Source organism: Schistocerca piceifrons, chromosome 5 (assembly GCF_021461385.2).
Source record: "Schistocerca piceifrons isolate TAMUIC-IGC-003096 chromosome 5, iqSchPice1.1, whole genome shotgun sequence".
NCBI lineage: Eukaryota > Metazoa > Arthropoda > Insecta > Orthoptera > Acrididae > Schistocerca > Schistocerca piceifrons.
Genome location: NC_060142.1, coordinates 540,343,508 through 540,361,626, shown reverse-complemented (window position 1 = coordinate 540,361,626; position 18,119 = coordinate 540,343,508). Strand labels below are relative to the sequence as shown.

The 18,119-nt window shown below is 39.5% G+C and overlaps 1 protein-coding gene across 5 annotated transcripts in view; it reads right to left on the bottom strand.

Moving 5' to 3' along the window:
* LOC124798006 (1-acylglycerol-3-phosphate O-acyltransferase ABHD5-like) overlaps nt 1-18,119 on the bottom strand; it is a 102,758-nt gene that overhangs the window by 71,379 nt on the left and 13,260 nt on the right. For all 5 annotated transcript variants that reach the window (XM_047261195.1, XM_047261196.1, XM_047261197.1 and 2 more), the window contains one exon: nt 3,906-4,057. In XM_047261195.1, coding sequence (XP_047117151.1) covers nt 3,906-4,057 — 152 coding nt within the window. The remainder of the gene's footprint in view (nt 1-3,905; nt 4,058-18,119) is intronic.

The window sequence follows — 18,119 nt, the reverse complement described above, 5'->3', positions numbered from 1 at the left end:
AAAATCATCTAGTAAACCTGGGCTCTAAAAGCATACCTTAAGAGTTATGAGCATTTGTTCAATTGAAGATTTGTGTTCCACATCGGTTGAAGATGACCAATTGCTCACCGCTCTTAAAGTATGCGTTTTAGTGGAGATTTTTTCCTTTTCTTAAAGTATGAACAGCATAGAGCTGCAGTAAAACAGAACTGTTTCACAGTGCCAATGACGAAGATGTGCTCACTCCGCTTGAGATGTTCATTTTAGAACCATGCTTACTAGAAATCTTTTGCTTTGAGTGACCCTTCCTGTCATATCCCTGAATACTGACCATTCCTCTGGGGATACCCTGTATTTCAGCCCAAACAGCAAAACTCACTAGTTTTAGTCTCTCATTTTGTAACCTAATTTGATCAACATTGCCTGATTTCATTCTGCTCCAGTCCATTACTCTTGCTTTACTTCTGTTGATATTCATCTTACAACATCTTTTCCGGACATTATCAACTATGTTCAATTGTTCTTTAAAGTCCTTTGCCATCTCTGATAAAAATACAAAGTCTACAATGATGATGCAGCTTCCTGTTTATTTATTTATTTATTTTTACACACAAATAAGATGTATGGTTAGCAGTTTTACAGTCTAAAATATTTTTATATTTTGTGAAATACAAGTTTTTTGCAAGATATTTCATTTCTTTTATGATAATGCTACAACAATGTAGTTTCTATACTGATATAATGTGCATCAAAATTGCATGGACATGACGACCAAGAAGCTGTCTGCCACCAACTAACTGTGGCCAAGAAAGAGCTAGACCACCCAGTTGCTGAACACTACACAGCCTTCTATTCCTCAGTGCACCTGCAGTCTTTTTACTTATCTCCTTTACTGTTCCCTTCCCTTCCCCCCCCCCCCTTCCTCTGTCTAACGTCCTGACTGTACCTACCTCCCCTATCCTCTCCTGACTACATCCCTGTATGCTCCCACAAGCAGTTCTTTACTGCCCCCCACCCCTGCCCTGACAAACAACCCTCCCCTCCCCTCCCCAGCCTCCTCCTTATCCCCACCATCAAGACTACTTCTCTCATTATACACGCTTGCAGTCTGGCCTTGGCAGCCAGAGACAGTGGTCACATGTGTGTGTGTGTGTGTGTGTGTGTGTGTGTGTGTGTTGTCACTACAGGAAAAGGACTTTTGGCCAAAAGTATATAAGTTTAGCAGTCTTTTTGTTGTGCCTGTCTGTGACTCAACATCTCCACAACATGGTAAGTAGCAACCTATCCTTTTCAATATAGTGCCAAAACTATATATACTGTTGACAAAAAAAGAGTCAATGCTGAATGTGTAGACGTTAATGCTACTTGCTGTTTACAGTAATAGTTCAATGCACCACGTCTGGCCTTTAATTGGTCTGAGTTTGGAGCCCTACCTCAGTTGTATTCTGGACGTGATGCATCACGTTATACTCCAGGTGCACTGTAACATGAAATGCAGTTGCTACTGACGTTTAACTCTGTGTTTCTGTCGTATATTGTAGACATATTTAGAGAGCCATCTACATTCACAGCACTAAACAGGCACCGAATTTATTTTAAAATTACAAGCATGTGCTATACACCATTTTAAAATTTTCAATTAAGTGCTTCATGATGTAATTCATTTCCATACTATAATATGTTTCTATCTTAATGAAGTATATATGTTGTTAATGAGCACTGTGTCTAGCTCTGATGCTTGATGACATTAATGTTTAAATCATTCACAATAAAACAGCTTTTTGGTGGTTTTACATCAAAATATCTATTGCATATTTGACCAAATAACTTGCACAAATGTGAAGAACAAAAGCTTAGTAATTTACTTGATATATCATTAACTTCATGGGAGTTTCTGCTTTTGAGAGCTAATTACATTCTTCCTTGGCAGAGCACAGAGTAATCTACTAGAGTCGATATGCGATGACATTGTACTGCTTAATGAGGATGACTGCATGCACACAAAAATTATATTTAATGTCATGATAAAACTATCCCACCTGGTGTGCAAGATATATGTGACAGGCGAAACACACTAAGGCTTCAAGCAAAACATAAATAATTCCAATTCAAAAGAAAGCAGGTGCTAGCAGGTGTGATATTACCAAAGCGTCAGTTTAATAAGCTGCAGCTGCAAAATACTAACATAAATTATTTACGGAAGAATGGAAAAAGTGTCAGAAGCTGACCAGAGGAAAGATGAGTCTGAGTTATGGAGAAATGCGGGAACACATAAGGCAGTACTGACCCACAACTTATCCTGGGAGACTCCCAAAATTATTTACTTTCCTGCCTTAAAAAAAAAAATAAATAAGTAAATAATAATAATAATAATAATAATAATAATAACCAGATATGGACAGATACAAGCAAATAATGTAAATATTCTGTTCATGTAATGATAAATGTTTAATTGTAGAGAGAGAGAGAGAGAGAGAGAGAGAGAGAGAGAGAGAGTTAACAAAATTTTACAATGGGGATTTGCGTTTATGAGTATGGGTGGAGGGTCACAGCTTGTTAGGAGTTACCATATTACACTCATGTATAATGGAAGATCCAGGATGGAGTAGCACCAATTGAAATTGGATAGATTGTTACACGTAGAGGAGGTGGTGAGAGACAGACTGACACATTGAAAGCGAACTGCAGGATATTATTAAGCTATTTGACAAAGAGCCTCTTCAGACACAGAAATGCAAACATTAATACACACACTACTCACTCACACATAGCCTGTGGCAGAGGCTGGACCTGACTGGTTAATAATATCCAACAGTCTACTTTCCATGTACCTGCCTGTTGCTCTATATCTGCTCTATTAGTTGAGTAACAATCTACCCCATTTCATATTATTACAAATATTTATAAGGGACATTTGATAAAATATAGGATTATGGCTTTCACTTTTACTTTATTTTGAGCTCATAAGCTCTGTTGTAGGACATAGACCAGCTTCGACAGAGAGAGAGAGAGAGAGAGAGAGAGAGAGAGAGAGAGAGATAGGGGGGGGGGGGCTCAAGAATAATGAACCAGGCAAACACAGCAGTATGCCAGAGCTTGAGTTTTTGGATCAAGTGGCTAAATAATCCTCTGTGATATAACAGCATTGTCACTATTACAGAATGGCAATGGGCTAAGATCTTTCAGGGAGCTGCACTCTGGCATTTGACTCACATGGAAGCCAACACTTTATCACATACTGTAAGTTTTAATTCTGGGCTCTGATGTGATAAAGTTAATTTTGTTACATAAAAAGACTGAACAATTAGTGAGAGAACTACATTTTGAATTAAAATAACAAAATAAATAAGAACACAAACAGTCACACTCTAATCATTTCGTCAGCCTTTTGTCCCTACACATTTTCCTGTTAGGCAAAATACAGCAGACATGCATGAAAGCAAATGCTCTTTCGAAATGATAAAATTCTCATGCAAGTATTTTCTTTTGCTGCCCTTTATGCAAGCAGAGTATCAATTTTATTTTCCATCCTTCACTTTCTTGCTTCTGTCTTCTTATTAATTTATTTAATTAAAAATTTGTACTGGAAAACATGTGGTATATAACTCCACCAAATAAACTATACTTTCACAACATTACACATACTGTTAGACTTTTTGCATCTCTCTGAATATTATCGAGTATGATACAACATACTCCCTCATACATTACACAGTCGCATCCTAGAGATACATAAAAGCTGAACTTTTTCTTTAATATTTGTCTGCTGGGTGCTTATTTCTGCAACCAATGGTGTGTGTGTGTGTGTGTGTGTGTGGGAGACGGAGAGGGAGGGGGAGGGAGGGAGGGGGAGAGGGGGAGGGGGGGAGAGAGAGAGAGAGAGAGAGAGAGAGAATAAATTAACTTCAATAATTTTTAGGACTCACCAAAAGGCCCTGCCAAACGGACAGGCCACAACGGATTAAATGGTTGCAGCATATAACCAATAGCGCGAACCCACAACGGAAGAGTTCTTGAGGAGGCTTCTGGGGGTTTCTCAGGAAAGCCCCAAGGATCAGCCAGAATCAAATGCTTCACTCTGTAATCATTAAAAATAATTATTACTATAGGAATTAATACATATGACATAAAAATTTTAACTGACATGAACTAGAGGAGTCTCTGTGGAGTGTTGAGATAGTGATGCTCACCAGTGTACACAGTGATTCTAGGTGCGTAAACTGTGCGCCATGATCTTTAGCACAAACTACATTGATCATAAAGTGTGTGGCATTAATAGCATAGTAACAATATTTGCCATAAATACAACACTTTTGGATTCCCCTGTGTGTGTGTGTGTGTGTGTGTGTGTGTGTGTGTGTGTGTGTGTGTGTTCAATTTAGTAGCTCCATATATGAAATAAATTCTGCTGGATGATTCAATGGTGACACTGATGTAGGATCCCCCAATTTTGTTTCTGTTTAGCCATCTATTTCAAGAAAATGATGAAATATTGGCAAATATCTACCGAGACTTCAGCAAAAGTGGCAATGGGTTGCTATCAGGCTACTCCTCTACATTTTTGGCAGATGAATATGAAATGGAAAAGCTTTAATCTGTCTCTAATCTCTCATATAAATGCATACAGAAAACATCATCACTTTGCTAGTTTGACATTACTGACATTCACAAAACAAGAAACAATTTGTTCCCTTATTTTACTTTACAAATATATGGGAATTCCATTTTGTTGTAAAAGGTTACTTCACAAATATACAACCCACAGGTCTGTGAGGAAATAAAAGAGTGAACAGTATCTTACCGTGAATAAAGAAGATATGATTACACTACTTGATTATTATTGAAATGAAATAGCAAGACAAATAAATATTAATGAACACTAAAGTACATGTCTGTATGGAATGACTAATTTAGTTCAAAATAACTAGATATTATCAATAGTAAAGTGACTTATTGGGCAGGAAGTGTGAAATGTGGGCAATAAGCAGTTCAGACAAGAGGAGAATATAAGCTTTTGAAGTGTGGTGATAGAGGAATGCTGAAGATTAGGTGGGTAGACCAAACAGCAAATGAGGATATAATGAACTGAATTGGAGAAAAAAGAAATTTATGACACAACTCGTCCAAAAGAAGAATTCAATTGATAGGACATATACTGAGGCATCAAGGAATTGTCAGTTTGGTAATGGAAGCAAGAATGAAGAGGTAAAAACTGTAGAGAGAATCCAAGGCTGGAATGGAGTAAGAAGATTCAAATGGAAGTGGGTTGTAGTAGTTAGTCAGAGATGAGCAGGGCTGGAAACACTACTCAACTTTCTGGTATTCCACTGCAACTTATGGTGTTCTGGTTATGTATTTTTTTTTCTTTTTCTTTCTTTTAGGTATAAAAATTTCAACAAACTATACAGATTGGGGGATAAATTTTAATTGACAGTAAAGGAAAATCAGTAATAAGCCCGACAGCAATGAAGCAGGACAATTCATTGTTCTCATATAGGATTTAAAACTGTATTGTATCAACAAAATAATTAATGTTTGAAAATACAATATACATATGCACATGGAAATAATCAATTTTTGAAAATATTATGTAATCGGATGGATAAAAAAACTACTCACTAAGTGGCGGCAGGAGAAAACACATACCAAGGTATTTACATTTCAAAGTTTTTGGAACCAGTGGCTCCTTCTTCTGGCCATAGGGTTGAAGGAGGAGGAAGAGGGGTGAATGAAAAGAACTGGTGAGGTTTAGGAACTAGAGAGATTCCAGGAAAGTCATCCAGAACCCTGGGTCAGGAGAGCCTTACCAGATGGGATGAGATTTGAAAACCAGAGAACTTAAAAGCTGGAGGAGAAGGGAATACACATGACACAGATTACTGAAAAACATTGTGCGAGACTCGATAAAAGTGGAAAGCTATGATAATTATACATGGTAGACATGTGAGGGGGGAGGGGAAAAATAGACAGGTTGGAAAATAAAAGATATAGGAAAATAACAGTGTGTGAAGAACAGGAGTAATTACGGAAAATAAATGCTGAGACCACACTAATTAATGTAAATTTAGGCCATGCGTGTGGCAAAAAAACAAGCACATGTTGTAATGCCAGTTCCCAACTGCAGAGTTCTGAGAAACTGATGTCAAGAGTGAGAATTCAGATGGCATATATGGTGAAACAAGCAACAAGATTATGACTATCATGTTGTAGAGCATGCTCTGCATCAGTAAGACTTCAGCTGCTGGTTTGGTTAAGATACACTGATGACACTGTTGCCACATGGACTCATGGCGAGACTGATCTGTTAAAATTTTTGGAATCTCCCAATTAAATTTCATATGCTCTTACTCCGAATGCATTACCACTTTTCTTTATGTTGACCTCAACCTCACAGAGGGTCAGCTACACACTTCTGTTCACATTCAACTTACAAACAAACAACAGAACTTACATTTTGACAGTTGCCATTCTTTTCATGTCAAACATTACCTTCCATACAGTAATGTCATTTGAGCCACACGTATTTGCTCAGATGCAAACTCTTTACAGCAGTACACGACCATTCTCACATCAACCTTCACTGTACGTAGTTATATCACCAGCCTAGTTCAAAAGCAGATTTCCCGCACTATCACATCGAATCTTGGTACTGCTGATCCCTCTAAAAAAATTGATTTAAGGGTACACCGCTTGTCACTCCCTACCACCCTAGTCTTGAATTTATTAATCGGCTACTTCAACAAGGTTATGACTTCCTAAAATCTTACCCTGAAATGAAATCCATTCTGTCTGAGATTTTGCCCACCACACCTAGAACCACATCCTGCAATATCCTAGTCAGACCCTACACACCTTCTGCACTCATTTCTCTGCCCTAAGGCTCATACTGCTGTGACTGTCCCTGCTGTAAGGCTTGTCTGATGCATCCTCTAATCACCACTTATATCAGCCCTGTAAATGGCAGAACATATGTTACAAAAAGGAGAGTCACCTGTGAAAAAACATGTCTTGTACCAGCTATTATATAAACACTGTTCAGCCTTTACATTGGTATAACTTATCGGTTAGAATGAATGGGCATAAACAGAGAGTGTTTCCAGGTAATACACAATATCCTGTTCCAGAGCATGCTCTACAACATGATCTCAAGTATCTGTCCCATTACGTGTGCCACTAGTTTCTCGTAGCTCCACTGATGGTTCTTGCCACCCTCCTGGCCTAAATTTACATTAATTTCTGTTGTCTCAGCATTTCTTTTCAATAACTATTCCTTTTCTTTGATCCCTATTACTTTTCTGTATCTTATTTTCCATCCTGTCTTTTTTCCCCTGCCCTCCCCACCTATCTACCATATATAAAGCACTTGGATTCCCACTCTTACTGATTCTTGCACAATGTTTTTTCAGTAATCAATGTCTTGCTTACTACCCCACGTTACCCCTTTAAGTTCTTCAAGTTTTCCAATCCAATCTGGTGCATGCACAAATAATCAGTCTTTCCTCCTCATCCTGTGCAGTAAGTCTCCCCGACTCGGAGTTCAGAGCAACTTTCCCATAACTCTCCCCATTTCCTAAACCTTGACAATCACTTTTCTTAATCTCTCTTCCTTTCCCTCCAACCCTTTGGCCAGAAGAAGGAGCCACTGGCTCAGTAAGCTTGACATATTTATATATTTTATATGTGCTTTCTCCTGATGCCACTTGATGGATAGATTTTTTAATCTATCCATACTGTGTTACATTTTAAAACTGTATTAAAATTGTTGTTGCATATCCAAGCCTGGTATATTTCAAATCCATCTTTTCAGGGTCCTCCAAAATGCTGCCCAATCACAGGGCACAAAAATCTGCTCCCTCTATGAGTGACTACGCATATTAAGCAATGGCAAATCCAGGATGGAAAGTAACAATTCTATGAAGAGGATAGTTGCTACTCACCTTACATCGGAGATGCTGAGTCGTAGAAAGGCACAACAAAAAGACTGTTGGAAAGTTAGCTTTCAGCCCACTAAGACCTTTGCCAAAAAGTCACCACACACACACACACACACACACACACACACACACACACACACACACACACACACACACAAATGCTACTCTCTCAGACATGGTTACAGTTTCTGGCAGCTGGAGCCATGGAGCCAGACTCTAGCTGCCAGAGGCTGAGTGGTCATATGCATGTGAGTTCTGTTTGTTTGTGTGTGTGTGTGTGTGTGTGTGTGTGTGTGTGTGTGTGGTGTCTACTTTTGGCAAAGGCCTTGTTGGCTGAAAGCTAACTTTCCGACAGTCTTTTTGTTGTGCCTTTCTGCAACTCAGTATCTCCACCATATAGTGAGTAACAACTATCCTTTTCATTATATTGTGGTTATTCATATTACTTACAATGACTTTAAACAAAAATTTTAAAATGAGATAGAATTGCTGGCTAGTATTTACCTCCAGAAAGTGAGATATGTAGTGCTGTCGACAGACAGACATACAGGTACACAAAACTATCAGCAGAAAACTATCATAGCTCTAGTAGCTACAGGTATTAGTTGCATCCTAGTGGAGAAGAGAGAGGGACATGTTGGAGAAGGTTAAAAAGGGAACAGCAATGACCTGCCCCTCCTTTTGCCAGGGCTGAAAGAAGAGATAAGTGATAGAAAAACCCTACATCCATTGTGGATGAATCTTTTGATTTGTGATTTTGCTCTTACTGAGTCAAAAGCGCTGTACACAAACATTCACATGGAGCTTCCAATGTTATCCAACATGTCATTTACATATATTGTGAACAGTGATGATATATTCCCTGAGACTGATATATTTATTTGCTAAGAAATCTTCAATCCCGTCATAAAGCTGGCCAATATTCCACTAGCACATATTCTGTTCACAACATGACCCTACATAACTGTATTGAACATCGTCTTGAAGTCAAAGAATATGGCTTCAATATGCGCTCTGCTACCTATGAACTCATGGATTTTGTGTGCAAGAAGTGCATGTGAAGTATGTGTATAATGTCACCATATAAAGTTATAAACACTGTGCACCATTGAAGCACTTATATGTAGGAAAGTAAACATACATTTCAATACTTTTCTCAGAGAAAGCAGGCTGATAAAACACATCTTGTGAGATGGCTGGTTGTAACCTAACATTAATATCTTCCTAACATGAAACTACCAGTCACTACACATTTTAACTAAAAATATGTCTCTCTTAGGACAGAGTTACTATGGTGTGTGTGTGTGTGTGTGTGTGTGTGTGTGTGTGTGTGTGTGTAGGAGGTGTAGGGTGGGTGTGGATAACTGCGCACACATGCTCACACTTTAACTGAAAGTGAATGGTAGCTTGCTACAAGTGAAATTTCCTATGCTGTCACACTTGTCTACATGTCATGCATCACCTATCTGCAGGTGAGTGATTGCCCATCATTGCTTCTGTTACTGTTTGCATCTTGCTGTTTCCTGTATTGTAATATTAACTAAAAATGAAAATATGTAACAAAGTTTAAACTTATACTGGAAAATTTGATTCTACATCATTTTCTTATGTTCATATTCATACATTATATTCATATTTAACTACATAACACTTTCATCACCATTACCACAGCATCATCAGCATTCAGGATTCAACACTGGGTGAAGTCCTCTTATGGATCATACCATCATCAGCCATTCAGGATTCAACACTGGATGAAATTCTCTTGTGGACTTCTCCAACACTCACACTCTTCCACTCTAGGATTCATACAATTTTTACATGTTTTCTAATACCACACAACCGCCATCCATTAGGTCATCATTCTAATTTTTTCTTATATTACAGCAAAGATATTTCTTGGTCCATGTACCACCCATACAGCTGGTTACAGGTCTACTCACTTTGATTTCATTTTCATTAGCTATAATTATGGCACATGCCCCAGTTTTCCCCAAATACGAGGTGCATTCAAGTTCTAAGGCCTCCGATTTTTTTTCTCCGGACTGGAAAGAGATAGAAACATGCGCATTGTTTTAAAATGAGGCCGCATTCATTGTCAATACGTCCCAGAGATGGCAGCACCGTACGGCAGATGGAATTTTACCGCCAGCGGCGAGAATGAGAACTGTTTTAAATACTTAAAATGGCGACATTTTCCTCACTTGAACAGCGTGCAATCATTCGTTTTCTGAATTTGCGTGGTGTGAAACCAATTGAAATTCATCGACAGTTGAAGGAGACATGTGGTGATGGAGTTATGGAGGTGTCGAAAGTGCGTTCGTGGGTGCGACAGTTTAATGAAGGCAGAACATCGTGTGACAACAAACCGAAACAACCTCGGGCTCGCACAAGCCGGTCTGATGACATGATCGAGAAAGTGGAGAGAATTGTTTTGGGGGATCGCCGAATGACTGTTGAACAGATCGCCTCCAGAGTTAGCATTTCTGTGGGTTCTGTGCACACAATCCTGCATGACGACCTGAAAATGCGAAAAGTGTCATCCAGGTGGGTGCCACAAATGCTGACGGACGACCACATGGCTGCCCGTGTGGCATGTTGCCAAGCAATGTTGACGCGCAACGACAGCATGAATGGGACTTTCTTTTCGTCGGTTGTGACAATGGATGAGACGTGGATGCCATTTTTCAATCCAGAAACAAAGCGCCAGTCAGCTCAATGGAAGCACACAGATTCACCGCCACCAAAAAAATTTCGGGTAACTGCCAGTGCTGAAAAAATTATGGTGTCCATGTTCTGAGACAGCAAGGGCGTAATCCTTACCCATTGCGTTCCAAAGGGCACTACGGTAACAGGTGCATCCTACAAAAATGTTTTGAAGAACAAATTCCTTCCTGCACTGCAACAAAAACATCCGGGAAGGGCTGCGCGTGTGCTATTTCACCAAGACAACGCACCTGCACATCGAGCTAACGTTACGCAACAGTTTCTTCGTGATAACAACTTTGAAGTGATTCCCCTCATGTTCCCTACTCACCTGACCTGGCTCCTAGCGACTTTTGGCTTTTTCCAACAATGAAAGACACTCTCCATGGCCGCACATTCACCAGCCGTGCTGCTATTGCCTCAGCGATTTTCCAGTGGTCAAAACAGACTCCTAAAGAAGCCTTCGCCGCTGCCATGGAATCATGGCGTCAGCGTTGTGAAAAATGTGTACGTCTGCAGGGCGATTACGTCGAGAAGTAACGCCAGTTTCATCGATTTCGGGTGAGTAGTTAATTAGAAAAAAAATCGGAGGCCTTAGAACTTGAATGCACCTCGTACATTTGGTTGTTTTCCTGATGGTGCTAGTGATTCCCATGCTCTACTGCTCACTGAGGAAGTGTCATTTTTGTAATGGTTTTCACATTTAAAATCAATGTCTTACTGCCGTAAGTCAAAACAAGCAGCACAAACTGATTATAAACCTGTTTCAGACCTGTTCCATCATGTTCTTCCATGTGTTGTGGAAGTTTATCTGTATTAGATGCAAACATGTCACTGGCAAATTGTAGATGGCTCAGATATAGGTACAGCTGTACTCAAACTGTAGGTTCGTTTGAACACTGCAGTTCTTTAGTGGGTACAGTCATAGTGAAGATGATGATATTCCCTTGATTTCCTCCAATCTCTGAAATAACCCAGCCAGGACCTACAGTTTAATGTGTACCATGACCCATGACTGTTCTCCTGCCACTTGGTGAGTAGTTTTTTTTATGCCTTCTATTATATTATATTGTTGTACATTATTTTTTTTTTTTTTTTTACATTAACATAGGCTGTTTCTGTAGGGCTGTTTTCTTGAAATTGAGGCTAAAGTTTTCTCAAACAGTATTAATTCTGGGTAAATTGATAATTCATGCTTATTGCTTTGTTTCATAATCGATTCATAATTTGTAAAGGAGGTCAATGAACTTCATCAATTATGTTTTACTGAACTTTGTCCCAATCAAATCAGCCTCACTATTACACCAATTAATTTTCATGTGTTACAATAACACACGGTATTACTTTTTTTTAAATAAAAAGTAATAGAAAACACAATTAAAATGATAATGTAGACATTCCATGGTCTGTTACTTCATTAAAAGCTGTTACATTACAGTTAGCCTTAGTCCAACATGGTAATGAACAACTGACACATAATGTTTCTTGTCTGAGAACAGGCAAGCACTGTGATATTATATCAAAAGCAGTAACTATATTTTCCTTTTTTATATCAGATTTTAAGTATACACAAAAAATACACTTTCATAAATAAAATATGTTTATGACATCTGAAATACAACTGAAATAAAAGTCTCCTATAAAATGTTTAAAAAATCAAGCATTAAGTACAGTAAAACGTAAAAAATAAAAGTACTCACCAGAATGATGATAACTGCAGTGCAGCTAATAGGAACAATACAAAATAAATTCTAAGTGTCAAACTTTTGAAAGCAAAAGAGATGAGAAATAAAAAGAAAGGTTTATCAACTATATACCAGGACTAAGCAGGACTTTCCTTTGGTTCCTTTTTTATGTTTATTGGCTCCATGCATACTCAATTACGAATCAATTAATTTTATATCTCATTTGTGTGTTATTTTATTTTCTACTATTCTCTCTTTTCTGCATTAGCTTCTAAAGAAGGAATATTTGCTTTCAAACACTGGAAATAACTACTTCTAAACGTTTCAAGTAAACAATTCAATGTAACAAATAACTTCCAAAATCTATTTAACCAGATAACATTATCACAATGCACACTTCCAAATAAGGAATGTATATATTGCACCGAGACAACACTTTCAAGTCCAGTGAGATGAAACAATTGGATCTCACCTCTGTTATGGTGACAGGCATTGAAGAAGTGTGTAACCTATCTTTTTCCCACGACATCATCAACTGAACTTCCATTTCAATCTTTTAGCGTTAGTCCACAGGTGACACCTATGAAATATTTGTGCAAGGCTGCAATGCAATATGATAAGGAAATGTCTGTTAAATGAAATTACTAAAAAAAATTGCTGACAAAAGTTTAGAACTTTATATGATCTTACTGTTATTCCAAAATCAGCAATAAGAACCTATAAAAGTGGGAATTAAGCCTAAATCAATATGAAACAGCAGAACTTTTTGCAAAGTAGGCATCTCAGGCAGTAGATCAGGTATAAAAGATTAATTTAAAGTAATTTAGAAATTTACTGAAAGTAACACAAGAAGTACAAGTGTTGCAATGTCTTTAGTAAGAAGAGACACAAGTAGTTACATGCTTTTTATTCTGATGATTAATATTCAAATTTACATGTGGTTACACATGTCAGCATTCTGTATTCTCTCTCCTTTTCTTTTGTTATTACTGCTTTATCTCTCAACAATTAGATGCAGAAGATGGTTGGCGTGTGTCTGACAGGATTACAGGGAAGAGTAAGCTGTAAATTTGTCATGGAAATATGTCACTGTTTGCCTTGTGATCTTTTGAAGATTAACGAAAACACAAAAAGGGATAGCAAGACTGTAGTTGAAATTATTACCCTGCCACAAGCTCCTCTCCAGCACTAGCCTCTTCATCTCACAGTAACACTTGCACCCAACATCCTCAAATCATTTGTTGTAGGTACTCCAATCTCTGTCTTGCCCTACAGTTTTTACCCTCTACGGCTCTCTATAGTACCATGGACATTATTTGCTGATATCTTAACACAAGTCCTATCAGACTGTCCCTTCTTCTTGTCAGTCTTTTCTGTATGTTCCCTTCTTTGCCAGTTCTGTGGAGAACTGTTTATGAATGTTACTACTGTCTTCCAAGTGTGACTGATAACTGTAAATAAACCTCACAAGGGAGCCAATGTACTGTGTAGCTATTATTAGCATACTCAATTGTTTAAAGACCTGTCTGCAAGAGATTCTAGAGTGGGCACCATATTTAATACTTATTACATGCTTCTAAACAATTTCTTACTCAATGATGAGCTACCCCAGACTATAATGTATCCAGTGACTCAACCCGGATTCTCTACAGAATTGAACACCCTTGGGTAAAACAGCTTCATACATCTTATTACTATACAAACGAGTAAATCTGTTATATATTTGATGTTAAACATGTAAAACCTTTACAGCTGAAGACAGAAAATCCTAATTATGCTGGGTTTCACTAGCTTCAAATTATGCACTGGATGAGTATAGTCTGGGAATTTGCATTTCATTGTAAGGAAATCTAGTTTTTTATGAATCTCAATGTTTATGATGTCATATCTCGCAAAACATATGTCACACAAAAATATAATTTTGCAGGTACATTCAGTGGTATGTGTGGATAACGACTGCAAAATGTGTTACAAACGGAGTTAGCAGCAAAGAAGTAATATATGAAAATATTGTTTCTGATGGTTAAGTTTGACTGCAAGGACAGTGAAAATGTAGTAAGTATAAACCTTTCCCCTTTCATTGCTTTGTGGAGGATTTTAGCAAGAAAAGTTTCAAAAACATTTGAAATCATGTGTTAAGTTCGAAAAGACTGCTATATGTTTCAGCTTTAGGCCAAAGGCGTTCTTCTGAAGTAGAAAACAAACACACACACACACACACACACACACACACACACACAATGGTCACTGTGGCCAAACTGAGCTGTAACTGCACCCAATGGGACCAGCAATCTGGTGGTGGGGGTTCGAAGGAAACATGGGGAGGGGAGGGGGTGGATAGCAGGTCTGGTTGGGAAAAGGTGTATAGTACTGTTTGTGGGAGCATGCAGGGACATGGTGTTGACAGGAAGGGCTTCTAGGTGCAGTGGAAAAGGAGAGCAACAGAGGGGGAGAAAAGACTTGTGGCACTGGGTGAGAATGAAGCACAATGAGCACAGAGGATGTGAATTGGGAGGAGTGACAGGACAATGGGGACACAAACTTTTGGGTTAGGGTGAGTGCAGCAGATTAACTTATGGTGAGACAGGGATGATTTCAGGTGCGGAAAATTATGACACAACTCCAATCTGTACAGTTCAGAAAAGCTAGTAGTGGTGGAGAGGATCCAGATGCCCGGATAGTGAAGATGCCACTGAAATCAAGCATGTTAATTCAGTTACATGTTGTGCCAAAGGGTGGTCAAATTTGCTCTTGGCCACAGTCCAGCAGTGGTCGTAAATCCCAGTAGAGAGCTGTGTGGTAGTAAGACTAATATAAAAAGCTGCACAAGGATTACAGTAGAGCTGGTATATGACTTGGCTGCTTTCAAATGTGGTGTGTCCTCTGACAGGTTAGGATAAACCTGTGAGAGGAATGGAAGAGGAAGCGCAGGGTGGGTGGATTGGGCAAATCTTGCACCTGGGTCTTCCACAGCGATATGATCCCTGTGGCAAGGTGTTGAGAATGAGAGTGGCATAGGAATGGATACTATTGGAGGCTGGGTGTGCAATGTAACACCACTTTAGGAGGGATGGGAAACATCACTGGTAGGAAGTCCCTTGTTCCAGGGCATAATGGTAGATAATCAAAGCCCTGACATAGAATGTGATTCAGTTGTTCCAGACCGAGGTGGTATTGGGTAACAGATGGGATGCTCTTTTGTAGTTGGTTCTTGGGGCTGGTGGGAGGATTGGTGGGTGGGCACGGTTAATCTGTTTGCGGGCAAGATCTGGGGGATAGTGCTTGTCTGTGAAGGCCTCAGTGAGGTTTTCAGCATATTGGGCAAGGGAGTTGTTCTCACTGCAGATATGCCATCCCCAAGTGGCTAACCTGTATGGGAAGAATTTTTTTATGTTGAAGCGATGGCAGCTGACGAAATGCAGGTACTGTTGGTGGTTGGTTGATTTAATATGTACAGAGTCGCGGATGGAGCCATCAGAGAGGAAGAGGTCAATGTACAGGAAGGTGGCATGCTGGGTTGAGGAGGACCAGGTGAAGCACATGGGAGAGAAAGTGTTCAATGAAATGATAATTAAATTAAGACCCTAAGCTGTTGACAGGCATTGATACATATCAACGTGGACTGTTGAAAACATGTGCCCCGACCAGGACTCGAATCCAGGATCTCCTGCTTACATGGCAGATGCTCTATCCATCTGAGCCACCAAGTGCACAGAGAATAGTGCGACTGCAGGGATTTATCCCTTGCACACTCCCCAGGAGACCTGCAATCCCATCTTAATGTCCACACACTACATTCGTAGTGCCCCTGTCCATTACACTCATTACTCACGGCAGACAATCTTACCGAGTCTTGTAAGAGTTTGGGCAATGCATGTGCATACAGCACAGAAGAAGAAGTTCAATGGTATCTGTTCTTACGGACATGTCCGAAAGAACAGATACCATCTTCATACAGTTAAGGCTAACCGGCCATTGACCATCTTCTGTGCGGATGCACATGCATTGCCCAAACTCTTATGGGACTCGGTAAGATTGTCTGCCGTGAGTAATGAGTGTAATGGGCAGGGGCACTACGAATGTAGTGTGTGGACATTTAAGTTGGGAATGTGGGTCTCACAGGGAGCGTGCAAGGGAGAAATCCCTGCATTTGCACTATCCTCTGTGCCCTGAGTGGCTCAGATGGATAGAGCATCTGTCATGTAAGCAGGAGATCTCGGGTTCAAGTCCCGATCAGAGCACACATTTTCAACTGTCCCCGTTGATGTATAGGGTCTTGATTTAATTATCATTTCATTCTAAGAGAGCTGCATGGTCACTGACGATATCTGTTCTTTTGGACATGTCTGAAAGAACAGATACCATCTTCATATAGAAGGTGTTCAGGTTGTGAAAGGATGAGGACAGGGTATTTTCACGTCAAGTCCAGACCATGAATATATTGTCAATGATCCTGAACCAGACAAGGGGTTTGGAGTTTTGTGAGGCTGGGGAGGTTTCCTCTAGATTAGCCATAAATGTGCTGCCACAGGAGGGTGCCATGCAGGTGACCATGACTGCCGCGGACTTGCTTGTGTACCTTCCCTTCAAAGGAGAAGTAGTAGTGGATTAGGATAAAGTTAATAAGGTGTACCAGGAATGAGGTAGTGGGTTTGGAGTCTGAGGGATGTTGGGAGAGATAGTGTTCAATAGGGGCAAGATCATGGGCATGACGGATGTTGATGTATAGCGAAGTGGTATCAACAATGAAGAGCAGAGATCTATGCGGTAAAAGGGTGGGGATGGTGGAGAGTCTCTTTGATGGGAAGCTAGGTTTTGGGCAATTAGTTGGAAGTGTTTGTCAATGAGGCCCGAAATTCTTTCAGAGGATACAACAACCAGCTACAATGGGACATCCAGGATTTTGGGGTTTGTTGATATTGGGAAGCATGTAGAAGGAGAGTGTGTTGGGTATTACAGGGGTGAGGTGAGAAATGGAGTCAGGGTAGAGGTCTTAGAAAGGGCCTAGTCACCACCAAGGAATTCCATGTGCTCAAGCAACCCATGCACAGTGACAACTGGGTACACCACAAGAGCTGGCGGAGGTATAAGTAAGGCAGCCAGTATAATATTACCAGCAGAACTGAAGATGGCCAGAAGACTGCGCTGAAATACTGTGGTAGCACTTTACTGACATCCAGCAGTTCACCCGAAATTTTATGGAACAAATTAAAAATGTTTCATTGCAACAGGATGTGTCCAAACTGTGGTACCCTAGATTACAACATCTAAGAGTTTGAAAGTACTAGTGTTTGAAGGCAGTGAGTGAAATAACCAAATGGTGCTTAGCGGCAACCTAACACATTTTTGCCATAATTCTGCTACACTCTACCCTCAAAAGAAGACAAGTAGTAATCTTATTTCAGATACAGGTCAGTTAAAGAATCAGCCAAAAGTTTCTTGACATTCACAAGGAAGAGCTTCAGAAAACTATGGTAAACACAAATACAGCAGCTTATCTTTCCCAGTCACTCTGTATCCTATTAGAATTTCCAGTTTTCTGAACTATCATGTGGTTGACTACTTCCACAGAACTCTTTTAGTACAGTATATAGTTATATTGTTTCCATGTAAACAGCAGAACTCGTAGATTCTCAGACTGTAAGTTTTTCAACTTTAGGACGAACATCACAGCTGGCAAGCTTTTGTACTGAGGTGGCAGCAAACAAGCAGCTCTAGATCGAACAAGTAGTTTGCAGTTTATTTCATTAGACCAAACAATTTTGGGCGCAGCAAAGGCTGCTATTTTACTTCACAGCCAGTCAAAAATTTAATG